Source organism: Microchirus variegatus (genome assembly GCF_963457635.1).
Source record: "Microchirus variegatus genome assembly, chromosome: 8".
Classification (NCBI taxonomy): Eukaryota; Metazoa; Chordata; class Actinopteri; order Pleuronectiformes; family Soleidae; genus Microchirus; species Microchirus variegatus.
In genome coordinates, this window is record NC_139809.1 from 4,130,494 (window position 1) to 4,143,329 (window position 12,836).

General features: G+C 37.7%; 3 protein-coding genes across 6 annotated transcripts; 2 read left to right on the forward strand and 1 right to left on the reverse strand.

The window, feature by feature from the left end:
• The first annotated feature begins 218 nt into the window (after positions 1–218).
• On the forward strand, positions 219–3,686 carry idh3a (isocitrate dehydrogenase (NAD(+)) 3 catalytic subunit alpha). Of its 2 annotated transcripts, XM_083893938.1 has the most exons (12): positions 219–287; positions 587–652; positions 1,234–1,296; positions 1,404–1,487; positions 1,620–1,734; positions 1,817–2,004; positions 2,133–2,266; positions 2,356–2,458; positions 2,545–2,609; positions 2,901–2,985; positions 3,103–3,255; positions 3,344–3,686. In XM_083893938.1, exons 1-12 carry the CDS (start codon positions 261–263, stop codon positions 3,425–3,427), a joined length of 1,167 nt encoding a protein of 388 aa, XP_083750064.1. In that variant the 5' UTR covers positions 219–260; the 3' UTR covers positions 3,428–3,686. The 2 variants fall into 2 exon arrangements, with proteins under 2 accessions (XP_083750064.1, XP_083750065.1); XM_083893939.1 differs by lacking the exon at positions 587–652 and having other exon boundaries at positions 223–287.
• A 1,511-nt stretch (positions 3,687–5,197) lies between these two features.
• Positions 5,198–11,177, forward strand: dnaja (DnaJ heat shock protein family (Hsp40) member A). 3 transcript variants are annotated; one of them, XM_083893815.1, is made up of 9 exons: positions 5,198–5,279; positions 5,591–5,732; positions 7,659–7,833; positions 9,064–9,168; positions 9,255–9,482; positions 9,576–9,806; positions 9,902–10,002; positions 10,097–10,329; positions 10,418–11,177. In XM_083893815.1, the coding sequence occupies exons 2-8, from the start codon at positions 5,601–5,603 to the stop codon at positions 10,310–10,312; spliced, it is 1,188 nt and encodes a 395-aa protein (XP_083749941.1). In that variant the 5' UTR covers positions 5,198–5,279; positions 5,591–5,600; the 3' UTR covers positions 10,313–10,329; positions 10,418–11,177. The 3 variants fall into 3 exon arrangements, with proteins under 3 accessions (XP_083749941.1, XP_083749942.1, XP_083749940.1); XM_083893816.1 differs by having other exon boundaries at positions 10,484–11,177; XM_083893814.1 differs by having other exon boundaries at positions 10,097–11,177.
• Positions 11,178–11,214: 37 nt separating this feature from the next.
• Positions 11,215–12,836, reverse strand: LOC310930774 (small ribosomal subunit protein eS27-like). The gene is made up of 4 exons (XM_083893817.1): positions 12,753–12,836; positions 12,121–12,229; positions 11,505–11,615; positions 11,215–11,389 (listed from the first exon to the last, which is right to left on the reverse strand). The coding sequence occupies exons 1-4, from the start codon at positions 12,756–12,758 to the stop codon at positions 11,361–11,363; spliced, it is 255 nt and encodes an 84-aa protein (XP_083749943.1). The 5' UTR covers positions 12,759–12,836; the 3' UTR covers positions 11,215–11,360.

Genomic DNA, 12,836 nt, shown 5'->3' on the forward strand with positions numbered 1-12,836 from the left:
AATTGATGCGACAGGGCATCGGTTATGTTATATTATTAATACATTATGATGCTCTAACGCATCTGGATATGAGGATAAAATGTTAAAAGTAGCGCCACAGTGTGAAACGTGTTTTATTACACTCCGGAGCGGTAGGTGGCAGTAGTGCGCCAAAAGTTATAAGCCAACTGCTGTAAAACAAGAGGAAGAAACGTAACCCTGACGCAGAGGCAGGAAGTGTCCACCACTCCTGCTGCAGTGTCGACCTTGGCTAGTTCAGGATGGCAGGGAAAGCGTGGAGGTCAGCGGTATGTACTTCAAAACCTACATATCAATGTTTTCTCAAACCAAACGCATGTCCTTGAGTTCCAGTGTATTATTCTCTTGTTCTCTGAATGTCGTCCACGCAATGAAAGAGTGCAGGGACGTCACGTACATGAGCTACTCTTGCTAACTTGCTAGGTGCTAGCAACTGCTACTTTCCTCTCGTTACCATAGCAACCTGAGTATTTACAGCCATTTAGCTTAATATATCTGCTAAAGTGAGATGTGCTCAAGTTGAACATGTTAAAGCTACAGTGTGGCAACACATGTTTATCATCTACAGATTCTTAATCAGCTAAGAAAGTGGGGTTTATCAGGCAATGCCGAGGATAAACTCAAGGCACAGGAAGTAAGTTATATGAATTAAGAATATACACATTAAATAGGTGACTTTGAAAATAGATAATTAAAAATAATGTTACGTACATTATAAATGGGCTGTTATTTTGCTGTTTTCCTGCGAATGACCTCAGCTAAGATTAGGCAATATATGACATTTCATGTCATGCTTATCCTTATCAACAATAAGATTGAAGGCATTACTGTTTAAAAAAAAAAAAAAAAATGTGTCTGTACCTTCATTGGGTTTGTATCCATTGCATCCACAAACTGAGGAAATGTGTTTCATGAGACACCAGTTACTAATGACCAAGAATTGGCTTTGCACTCACTGTATTGTATTTTTGGGACGCTGTTTGCATTATATCACGAGTATATTTACATAAGCAGTACCCAGTTCTCTTCATAGCATAACCTGACTCTTTCTCTTTAATTGTTTTTTTTCCATTCAAATATATAGCCCATATATTCTTTAGACTATAGAACAAAATGAGAATGATTCTGACAAATTTATTGATGACATTAAGTGTACAGAGAGACAGATTGTGTTGGAGGGAAAATGATTTGATATTGATCTTTTTTGATTGAAAGGTATCGCAGGTGGTTGGAGTTTTGATGAGAGAGACTCCACAACCCAGGACATTCACCCGTGGGGTACTTATCTTTTCTCTGCAAATCATATTTTGACTCTAAAGTGCATATGTATTATTTTTTATTTTATTTTACTATATCACTGAATTTGACGTTGTTCTGTTTTACAGATGCAAACTGTTACTTTAATTCCTGGCGATGGAATAGGGCCAGAGATATCCTCTGCTGTCATGAAAATATTTGAAGCAGCTAAAGTAAGTACTTTTGCGACATAGAAAGGTGTTATAGTCTGTAACCCTAGCATAGATACTACAACGTATTTCGATCAAACAATTATTCATGTCAACTGATCTTGAACTTCTGCTGCATGTATGTTTTTGATCTAGGCACCTATCCAGTGGGAAGAGAGAAATGTTACTGCCATCCAAGGGCCTGGTGGAAAGTGGATGATTCCCCCTGATTGCAAAGAATCAATGGACAGGAACAAAATTGGCCTGAAAGGTTATTTTTCTACTTACAGTAGACTAAATACCCTATTAGAGATCTGTTGCTAACTGAAAACATTATTCCACACTTATCTTAGGTCCTTTGAAGACGCCGATAGCTGCTGGTCATCCCTCGATGAACCTGCTGCTTAGGAAAACCTTTGATCTCTATGCCAACGTGCGTCCCTGTGTGTCCATTGAGGGTTACAAAACCCCCTACACTGATGTCAACCTGGTCACTATCAGGGAGAACACGGAGGGGGAATACAGTGGAATTGAACATGTGGTAAAAAACATTTTAACAACACATTACTACTGTACTTATCACATTCAACAACAATTTAACCTCTCATTTATTTCTAATTGAGCCAAATAGTGGTATATTCACACACTTTTTGCATTATTCATTTTCAGATTGTTGATGGCGTTGTACAGAGTATTAAGCTCATCACAGAGCAAGCCAGCGCACGCATTGCAGAGTATGCTTTTGAATATGCCAGAAACAATAAAAGAGCCAGCGTCGTTGCTGTTCATAAAGCCAATATCATGTAAGCTGTATTTATTATACATACACATATGTTTCAGTGTCATTTTAAAGCAGTTACTAACCATTTTCTTTAAAAAAATATTTTTACAGGCGCATGTCAGATGGTCTTTTCCTACGGAAATGCAGAGAGGCTGCTGAAAAGCACAAAGACGTGAAATTCACTGAGATGTACTTGGATACTGTGTGTCTCAACGTAAGTCTCAATAAGTTTTGCTATCAATTATTCCAATGCTTTTACCAATTTTGTACATTTAAATTCTGTTATGGTTATTTTTACAGATGGTACAAGACCCGACACAGTTTGACGTGTTAGTGATGCCAAATTTGTATGGCGACATCTTAAGGTAATAACAAAGAACACTTAAAAGCAACACACTGTATTACTTTACCAGAAAATACAGTTGTTCCTACAGCAATAGTTAATTTTTTGCATATGGATTGACTGAATTTTAATGAATTAATGGCAGGAAAGCAGACTAGCTATAGTAATAATGCAATGTAATAAAAAACTGTAACTTTAAATGATGTGTGCTTATCAGGACTAATTTAACGTCTCCATCCGTTCAGTATTATGTGCCTCTTTTTCTTGAAATGCCGTCCAGTAAATGTAAAGGGAATTGTGTTTACGTTTATAGTGATCTTTGTGCTGGACTCATTGGAGGTCTTGGTGTGACTCCCAGTGGGAACATTGGAGCCAACGGTGTTGCCATATTCGAGTCGGTATGTTGTTGTTATTCCCATTTGTCACTTGTTTTACAGGTTCACATTAGCAGTACATTTGTTTTTATGTTGAAATGCACTTTGTGATGATGCATTGTGATTAATTTCTTCCGTCAGGTTCATGGAACTGCACCAGATATAGCAGGTAAAGACATGGCCAACCCCACCGCTTTGCTGCTCAGTGCTGTCATGATGCTGCGTCACATGGGTCTGCACGGCCACGCGAACAATATAGAAACTGCCTGCTTTGACACCATTCGAGACAAAAAGGTAATTTACTCCTCAAGACATGGAAACTTACACTTATATTTTGTTGGTTCCCTTTCTGATCATTGTCCTTATGTTTTCCTACTTTAAGGTTCTCACAAAAGACCTGGGTGGGAACTCCAAGTGTTCAGAGTTTACTGACGCGATATGCCAAAGAGTGCGGGATATGGAATAAAAGAAATATACTAATGTTGCTGTGAGATAACTGTTGGTCTCTGTACGTCATCATGTCGTGTCATATCTGCACATTATAAGCAAAATATGTATTTTTAAAAAAGACTCAGGGGTCAGAGATTCCTGCGTGTTTTATCTTTTCTGCACACTTCAAAGCACTGTCTTTAAAACTTTGGACCATCAGCAACTGTATGTTGTATGTATTTATTCTATAACAGCTTCATCTATGGTGGATATTGTCTAATTCTTGTTTGGTTGTATTAAGCCTCATTTATGTTACGGATTTGACATCATTAAACACATAGTATAGATGTGACAATTCCTCCACTTGTGATTATTCAAGACATCTATTACACAGTTTTGTTGCAGCCATCACTAATAATCACTGTTTAAAGTAGAATTTTACTTTATTTTTACTCGTTTGTATTCTTGTTTTGTCATTCCACACAAAACTAAAACAAAAGTATATGTTCTCAACAATTAAGAAATGTGCAAGAGTTATTCCGGAACATGATGGCATTTTTGATGGAGGCTTTCAACGACATTGTGACAACAGGCCCAACAACGCTTACTGATGGGCCCTTGAAACGAGAAGCTGCCGAGTCGGTGATGTGCTATATTTACTTTACTGTCATCCAGAAACAGGACACCTTTACAATAGTGCACTTTTGAACACCCTGTGGAATGTGTCTTGAAATGTCAGGTGCACTGCCTTGGCTTGTAACAAACCTCTCAAGGGAGACATACATTAAAAAAACAACACAGCACTAGCTCAGATGGATATATACCCTTTCATTCTCCCTGCAGTGAAGAAATTCTATTCATCCGTCTTCCTCCGAATGCAGCATTAATCTTTAATAAACACTTCAGGAGGAAACCCATTAATATGCTATGTCCTCAAAAGCAACATTTAACCCCTAAAAGTCTGTGTCGGCCATTTTGAATTACAGCCAGGTGCCACTTTGCCATAGCTATAAGTAAGAAATAATTATTTCTGTTACTTGATTTGAACTAAAATATCCTTGACCCTTGATTTGACTTGGTCATTTGAGAATATGATACCTCATACAAGTAGATGTTCACAGTTTCACTTTGGTGCTGATCCACAATTAGAAGAACAGTAATGGTTTTCTCATCCATTAAACAGCTTTTTGAGAAGTGAAATGCAAACGGAGCCATCACATAAATGCATTATGTAATGTAAAAAGATTCATCCCATCTTATTTCTGCTTGCATTCTGACTGACGTCATGTCACCGGTCACGTTTGGGACTAAGTTCTAGTCCTGGTTCATGTAAGCCCAACGTCTTATGTTTGTTGTTAAGCTTGTACTAGATTGAATATGCAGATACGTTAAACGGAGACATTCGATTGTCATTTTAATTCCCCATTTCAACAGGTTTATATGAGGAAATACAGTATACCTTACCTTACCTAAAGAGCACATCAAAGGCATATTAAAGCCAAAGTATTTAAAAGCAATTTATTGACATATGTACAATACATATGGGTTTGATGCTCAAGTTAAGATTCTTGAATGTTACACAGTGGACCTTTAAATTCACAAGTGAAACAAAATTGTTCTCGTGAAAAACACTTTTATTTTTGAACATCTGGAACTTTCTTTAATGTTTTCACTATAGTTGCGAAATAGATGTGCCCCGTCCCCCCAACCAGCCCCTTCTTGAATAAATTGTTCTTACGCCCCTGCTCGTAGCAACCTAACATCCGGCCCCGCTGTCTAGATCTCTCCAGAAAGTTCTTCGCCGTGGGCGGTTATAAAAGCCAGCCATCCTCCTCCTCTACCTCCGTGTAACGCACATCGACCCAGAGCCGGGACAGCTGCTTCTCCCGGTAAGTTATTAAACTCTCAGACAAAGTGTTCGAATATTTAATTTCATTAATGCTCATAGTTGTATTAAAGCTTAACGTACTGTGTTCGTTCTTAGTGTGCGGGAATTGTAACGTAACCACATGCTAACTGTATGAATACACATGCTAACTGTATGTTTAACCATCAGATAACACGTTGTTTTTTTTTTGTCCAGTTTGACCGGAAGGTGTTAAATACAGGCTTTAAAAAAAGAAAAAAACATTAACAAAGGCATTATAATTCATAGCTTTTTATTTGATACGTGTTTCGGCGTTTTTCGTCTATGTTTTAGCTCGGTCACCATGGTTCACGAAACCGGCTTCTACGATCTCCTGGGTGTCGACCCCAAAGCCTCGCCGCAGGAAATCAAGAAAGCCTACAGGAAACTGGCTCTGAAATACCACCCGGACAAGAACCCCAGTGAAGGAGACCGGGTAAGTCCCCAATAGAGTCCACCATGGTGGTGTTCATGCTGCTGTTAATAGTCTGCTGAAAGGGCTTTTCTAATTTTAAACCCACACACGCCTGTTCGAACAGACGTGTGGAGTCTTTCTGGAAAGATGGAGCCGCAGCAGTGAGCTCCTGTCTCTCTGGTTGAACGATTTGGGCTAAATGTAATTATATTTATATAAAAAAAATAGAAATATAGTAAAGTTACATCTATTGTCAATATTCACAGTATTAATACATTCAAATCATAACTTTCAAGATTCAAGATGCTTTATTTATCCCGAGGGAAATTATTGTGCAACAATTGGGAGGTAAAAGTGGAGATGTACAAGAGTTAAAAGATAAAAGATACATAAATTAAAATAAAAGTAAAATAAACAAATAAGACAAATGCAACGAAGTGCCAAACGGAAGGAAAAAGACATACAACAGTAACTTAAATGCAACAATGCCACGAAAAAAAATCAAAAAAGAATCACAGTCAACGTAGGTATATATAATATACAGCAGTACGCACGGAAATAAAATTAAATAAGTACAACTAAATATGGTGAGCAAATGTTGAAAGTGATAAACAGTGATAAGGTGACTAATGATATCAGCATAGTGCACACAAAGTAAAGTGATGAAGTGATATGGGTAAAGTGACATTTGGATCAGGACACAGTGTCTCCACTGTTCCTAATGCGGCCAGAAGTAGCTAATTTAAACACTTCAACACACAAGTGCCCCAGCATGTATGAATTCCATTTATAAAATACAACGATTATTACAATAGTCATGCCTGTGTTAACTAGATAATGAGTAAAACTACTACTAACTACTAACTGTCAAAAAGCCCCAGACTGCAGTGTTGCTGGGAAACAATTGTTTAAATTGTTGAATCGATTTATGGTCAACTATTTTGATTAATATTAATACGTTTGATTTAATGAATTATAACCACTTCTCGTATGATTTTTCAGCTTCTTAAATGTAAATGTTTTCTGGTTTATTTGCTCCATGTGACAAAGAAATCATTAAAACTGAGTCATTTTGGTTTGTGGACAAAAGAAGAACATCATTATTTCCATGAGACGGATCCATTTCATTCGATGTCTCTTTAGACTTCTATTGTAAGGGGTCATGAGCTTCAAATTATAGATTCCACAATCTTTTTTTCAAAAATATTTTAAAGGGCCACTTCACTCAGAAAATATACAGTTTTTTTTTTACTAATTTCCAGAGCTAAATGTGATATTGGATCATCAGACAGTGGATCTCAGATACATGTTTCATTACCACAACAACAGAGGATGTTGGGATTGAAAAAAATAAATAAAATTGACAAAAAGTTGATGTCAAAGTCACTTCCTTCAAAGGAAATAAAAGCCCTACACTGCCCTACTTCTAATGACTGTGTTTCAGTCAAGTTTTATGAATAAAAGATCTGAAAAAAATCTAATAAATAAAATAAAATAGACAGCAGCATCATAATAATAATAATGAAGTTTATTCTTCATTTGACCAAGTGGGAAAAATAAAGGGTGAAACCGCTCTTTTAGTGCAATTATGAAAAACAAACAAACAAAAAACAATGTCACAGGTCTGTTGTTCAGTAAATGTTTCACTTATGCAGTTCTGTGTTATTTGCTATTATACAACTGTTATATCTGATCAGATGGATGAAAAAATGTACATCATATTTTGGCCATTTCTAGCTGCATAAATATAATGATAGAAAGATCATATGTTGCAAGCGAGAGATAATATATTGTGATAATAACTAAATAGCTCTAATAGTAATACTAATACTAATAGTAATTAAACCAATGCCATTGCCACTTACAACCATTAACGCTGGTTTGATTACGAAAGCTTTAAATGTAGCCTTGTTTTCCAAAGTGACTCTGTGGTTTTTATTTCCACAGTTCAAGCACATATCTCAAGCATATGAAGTTCTGTCAGATCCAAACAAGAGAGACTTGTATGACCAAGGAGGAGAACAAGCCATCAAAGAGGGAGGCATGGGTGGAGGATCTTCACCAATGGACATTTTCAACATGTTCTTTGGAGGTGGTGGTCGGATGCAAAGAGAGAGAAAAGGTAAGAAAGACCCTGCATTGCTTCCATTTAGTCTGTTTTCTGCTATAGAACTAACATCTGTGCAAGGACAGGTTTTGTTAAGACTGCAGGCCTGGTTCGTATGTCCATTCAGTGCAGCACTCCTGACTTCTGGGTAAAACGTTACAACAAAATAAGCTATTCATCTTTTTTCTTTTTCTTTTTTAATTACATCATTATATACACCTATACCAGATTATTATTATTATTAGGCAATACCTCCTGCGTCCACTAGAGGGCCCTTCAACCACATCTGTTATGTAACATTTGCAACAAGTTTTATCAACACATGGCCAGAAATGTGTAATAAATATATATACATAGATAAGATATAACACCAGAAATATTCTATTATATAAGAAGCTCAAAAACACACATTGCTATCCTAAGTCTCGAAAAGACAACTCTTCATGGATAAAGACAAGCAGGTAATTTTATTCCCACTCTGCTATTAACACATGGATTAAGTAAATAAATTAAATCATATCAAAACGAAAACAGAAGTTCTTATGGCTGCAGCATTTAACACAGCAAAGTTTCAAACAAAACTGGTTTATTGTCTGTACGTTAATGCAATGAATGGAGGTGTGTGCTCATGCTGCTCGTAGTCGAGTGGTACTTTAACGATTTACAGCATAACTTAACGGTTTCTCTGGAAGTAAAATTAAACATTTTTCCACACAACGCTTTTTAAGTTTTCCGGGGTTATGCTTTCCAGCGATGCATCTGTTGGAGCGATGCTCCCCGCCATCTTGTAAACAAAATTCGGAACCGCGTTGCTATGCGTTAAGGCAGAAGTTCGAATATTAGTTTCCACATTCGAATCTTCTCCTTTTTTAAAAAAAAATTTGAATTATATTCGAATAGCAAAGTTTGTTTTGACAGCGCTACCACCTATTTTTTTCTGTTTATATGCACATCCAAGAAAATCATTCAATCGTAGAGTATCTTTTGTCTTTTTCCGTTTTCAATGATTGCTGTTTTTCAATTCAGTTTCTAAATGGTAATTGGGAAACGGCTCCATTTTGTTTTTATTCTCTCAAAACGAAAATCCGTTGGCCGGAATTACAATTGCTTTAATTCATTCATCAATCCATTTTTACCACTACATTTTTAATATTTCATTTTTGTTTAATTCCTCATACAGGATGTTTGCAAATGTTTATATTGTTTTTATTTTTCGGTAACTTTGATTTCTTTCTTTTCCTGTAGGTAAGAACATTGTCCACCAGATAGGGGTCACACTGGAGGAGATGTACAATGGCACCACCAGGAAACTTGGACTCCAAAAAAATGTAATTTGTGAAAAATGTGAAGGTATGTATTTGCTTCTTGTGTTTTAATCTCATATCCAACTGTGTTTGCTTCGACATTAGTTGCTAAATGACCTAATTCTGTGACAGGTTATGGTGGAAAGAAAGGTGCCATGGAGAAGTGCTCCAACTGCAAGGGAAGAGGAGTACAAGTTAGGGTGCAACAGATTGGACCAGGCATGATTCAGCAGATCCAAAGCATGTGTTCAGACTGCCAGGGACAGGGTGAGAAATTCAACTCCAAAGACCGATGCAAAAACTGCAGCGGACAAAAAGTAGAACGTAAGAAGAAAATTCTTGAAGTCCACATTGACAAAGGTAAGTGTTCTTCTAAGACGGTTTTATGTATAAATGTAGTAGTCAAATATGTCTTTAATAGCAAATTAAACAGAAGGAAAATGTGTTGTGCAGGCATGAAAGACGGTCAGAAAATTCCATTCAGTGGAGAAGGTGACCAGGAGCCTGGACTTGAACCTGGAGATGTGATTATTGTGCTGGACCAGAAGGAGCATCCTGTTTTCCAAAGACAAGAGGATAATTTAATAACAAAGATGAACATCAAACTTGTTGAGGCCCTGTGTGGTTTCAAGAAAACGATTCAAACATTAGACGACAGAATGCTTGTCATCTCCTCGCAGCCAGGTAACTGAATGCAATTACCTGGTCCTCAGATTGTGTCTGATTTCCGGGAGTAACTAATTTTAATTACCATTTAATTTATGTCTTTATTTCGACAGGTGAGGTGATAAAAAATGGTGACGTGAAGTGTGTTCAGAATGAGGGCATGCCAATTTACAAGGACCCATATGACAGGGGGCAGCTATTTATTAAATTCCAGGTAAGAGACTGACACGGTTTCATCAACGTGACCCAAAGATTCTCATGTTTTATTTGGACCATTTAGTTGAGCTTTATCATACGTTATCCTGCAGGTGGAATTCCCAGAAAAAGACTGGCTTCCAGAGCATCTCATGTTCCAGCTGGAAAGACTACTTCCTCAGAGAGAGGATGTGATGGTCACTGATGACATGGAGGAGGTGGATCTGCAGGTGGTGGATAAGCAGACACAACAGAGAAACCACAGTGGGGAAGCTTATGAGGAAGATGAAGATCACCCGAGAGGGGGAGTGCAATGTCAGACGCAGTGATTGTAGCCTGTGATGCAGTAAGTTGGAGGGTTTTACAATAGTGTAGTAATGCACCGTAGCGCAATCACGTAACGTTACAATGATGTTCTTGTCCTCTCTTCCTAGAACACATATGCAAGTGCAGTACCCATTTCACAGTATTCTTGTTGACTACTCTCATGTGCTCACTAGGGATGCACCGAAAATTCGCCCACCGAAATGATGTTGTGATGATTTGTGCAAAAACTGCGGCCAGCACTCACCCTCTATTCTCTCTTGGAGTTCACACCAGAGAACGTTCTCTCTCTCTCTTTGAAAAGTTAACTGAAGAGATCAGATTGTCCGATGCATCAGTTATTCCCTTAATTGCAGCACTAAAGTGTCTTTTACACATAGAGGTTGAGACGGACCAGAGTGAAAACAATGAAAAGTGCGCTCTTAAGAGTCTGTCAACAGGTTTTGCTATGATCTACTCTGATGCCCCGCACTTCATTGCGACTTCACTTTGCATGTGGGGATAAAGCTGCGTGTAGAGAAATTATCCAGTCTGCATTCTAGTCTAATTGCAATGCCTTGACTTTAGTGAGGTAAGTACACAGTCTCAGTCATAACAACAATTAGATTAAAAAACAACAAAAGGACGGTAAAGAATTGGCATGATAATTTCTTTTGGTTTTAGTTTTTCCGCCAAGTGTTTCCTGATTTTTTGGTTTCAGCCAACAACTTTCATTTCGGTGCATCCCTAGCGCCTCACTATTTAAAATCCACATCTTTATGTATGTTTGTGAAATGTTCAGAAGCTGATTTGTATGCTTTCTGTGAAGGTAATTTCAGCCATGACAGACCACTTTTTGGTTGTTTCTCAATAAAAGTCCTGGAGTGCTGACATATGTATGCGCAAGAGTCTTTATTGATGTTGTGAAACATGACTTTAAAAGTTTTCAAGTATGTTTAAGAAATTGATCATAAAAGTTTGAACATTTGTACAGTGACATTATTTGTCATGAACAGCTGCTTTGTAATCAAAGGGAATGCTTGAATTAGACTCCATCTTGTGGGTAGGCCATTATTAATGTTGCTTCCTCCTGAAGGAGCAACCTGCAAAAAAAAACAAAGTTTCCAAATTAGAAATAATGTCAAGTACCTTTCTGTTACAATACTGGAAAAGTACAGCACGTAGCACAATTAATACACAGGAAAATGGATGTTTTACCCTCCGTCAGTCTGGCCTTTCCTCCTTTTGGCTGACACAACACCGTCGCACATCCCACACAGAGAACTACTGTCTGTGCATGGCTGAACACTGTGGTGATTTTGTAGCAGCCTGTGAAGAAATTGTGTTAAAACAAGGGGATTAGGGCTGAAAAAATCTATAATAAATATCGAATTGCGATTATTTTTGGCAGGAATTGCCAATATTTAACATGACTACTGTGATATTTGCGCAGATCTGTGAGAAACAAAGATGATTTCTTCAGTCCGTATAATAAGATGTATATAGCTCAAGACGATAATCTTTTCTTTTTTTTTTTTAAACACACATTTTGGCTTTAACAAATATTGTGCCTCCTGGGGTTTTTGCAAACATTTTGATGAATTGTTCAGTACTAAACGGGATTTTAATAAAATACATTCATGCCATTAGTGGTGGAAGACCAGTCCAACATCCTGACCCAGTAAGAATATTTTATTTATAGGGCTATATATGTTGTAAACAAAGACACTTAAACTTGGGAAATCATTTTCATGAGGGTTAAATTAATGGGGTGAAATTGACCCCAAGGATTAACGGTGTTGGAAAATGTGAGGATAACCTGAGGATAACTCACCTGGACACTTCACGTCCATAAAGTAGGAGTTAGGACACTGAACAAGCCTTTTCTTTTTGTGTTGGCTTCTCTCGAAGTCAGTGGCAGGGTGGAGGAGGTCTTTGGCCAGCTAAATCATATCATCATATTAGATCAGACAGCCTTTTTAAGGTCACTTAAATCCGTTATGTTCACGCCTTAGTGCAACAGAAGAGTGTCCAGTGACTTATGACATATCGATCTGATAAAATTACATATTTTCCTGATCTAATTTGACATCAAACCTCACTCTCGTTCAGACAAAATGGCTAATAACGAACACAAACCAAAACACACTCGCCTTCTTTTTCCTTCACAGTAGCATTGTTAAACAAATACAGTCGTGAAACAGTCAAAAAATAAAGGCAGGAACTAGTTGTTTTCATCCCAAACAAGTTCGATTGTCGAGTTCCAGCAAAATATTCGCCCTCCCGCGTCGGACTAAAGCTACGTTAGCTAACTTGTGCTCCATGTGCTGCCGCCGCTGCTACAACTACAACAACAACAACAACAACAACAACAACAACAACAGACTTCGTCAACAAAGCGCACGACAGCTGACAACACGACACGTTTATTGTGTAAATAAACGAGTGGAAAACTTTTCAACTTACAGGCATTTTCACTGTAGTAGGGTTAGCCTAGCTTTACTGCGCATACGTGTGTCGTCAGTGCAGAGACGGCTGTGTGTGTGTGTG

Bases quoted from the DNA above. Each gene is read 5' to 3' on its own strand.
- dnaja (XM_083893814.1), top strand. From the start codon at position 5,601: ATGGTTCACGAAACCGGCTTCTACGATCTCCTGGGTGTCGACCCCAAA. The intron at 5,733-7,658 runs GTAAGTCCCCAA...TTATTTCCACAG, and splicing joins ACCCCAGTGAAGGAGACCGG to TTCAAGCACATATCTCAAGC. The intron at 9,807-9,901 runs GTAACTGAATGC...TTATTTCGACAG, and splicing joins TGTCATCTCCTCGCAGCCAG to GTGAGGTGATAAAAAATGGT.
- LOC310930774 (XM_083893817.1), bottom strand. The intron at 11,616-12,120 runs GTGAGTTATCCT...ATTTCTTCACAG, and splicing joins TATGGACGTGAAGTGTCCAG to GCTGCTACAAAATCACCACA. The intron at 11,390-11,504 runs GTAAAACATCCA...TTTTTTTTGCAG, and splicing joins AAAGGCCAGACTGACGGAGG to GTTGCTCCTTCAGGAGGAAG.
- idh3a (XM_083893938.1), top strand. From the start codon at position 261: ATGGCAGGGAAAGCGTGGAGGTCAGCG. The intron at 1,488-1,619 runs GTAAGTACTTTT...TTTTTGATCTAG, and splicing joins AAATATTTGAAGCAGCTAAA to GCACCTATCCAGTGGGAAGA. The intron at 2,986-3,102 runs GTATGTTGTTGT...TTCTTCCGTCAG, and splicing joins GTGTTGCCATATTCGAGTCG to GTTCATGGAACTGCACCAGA.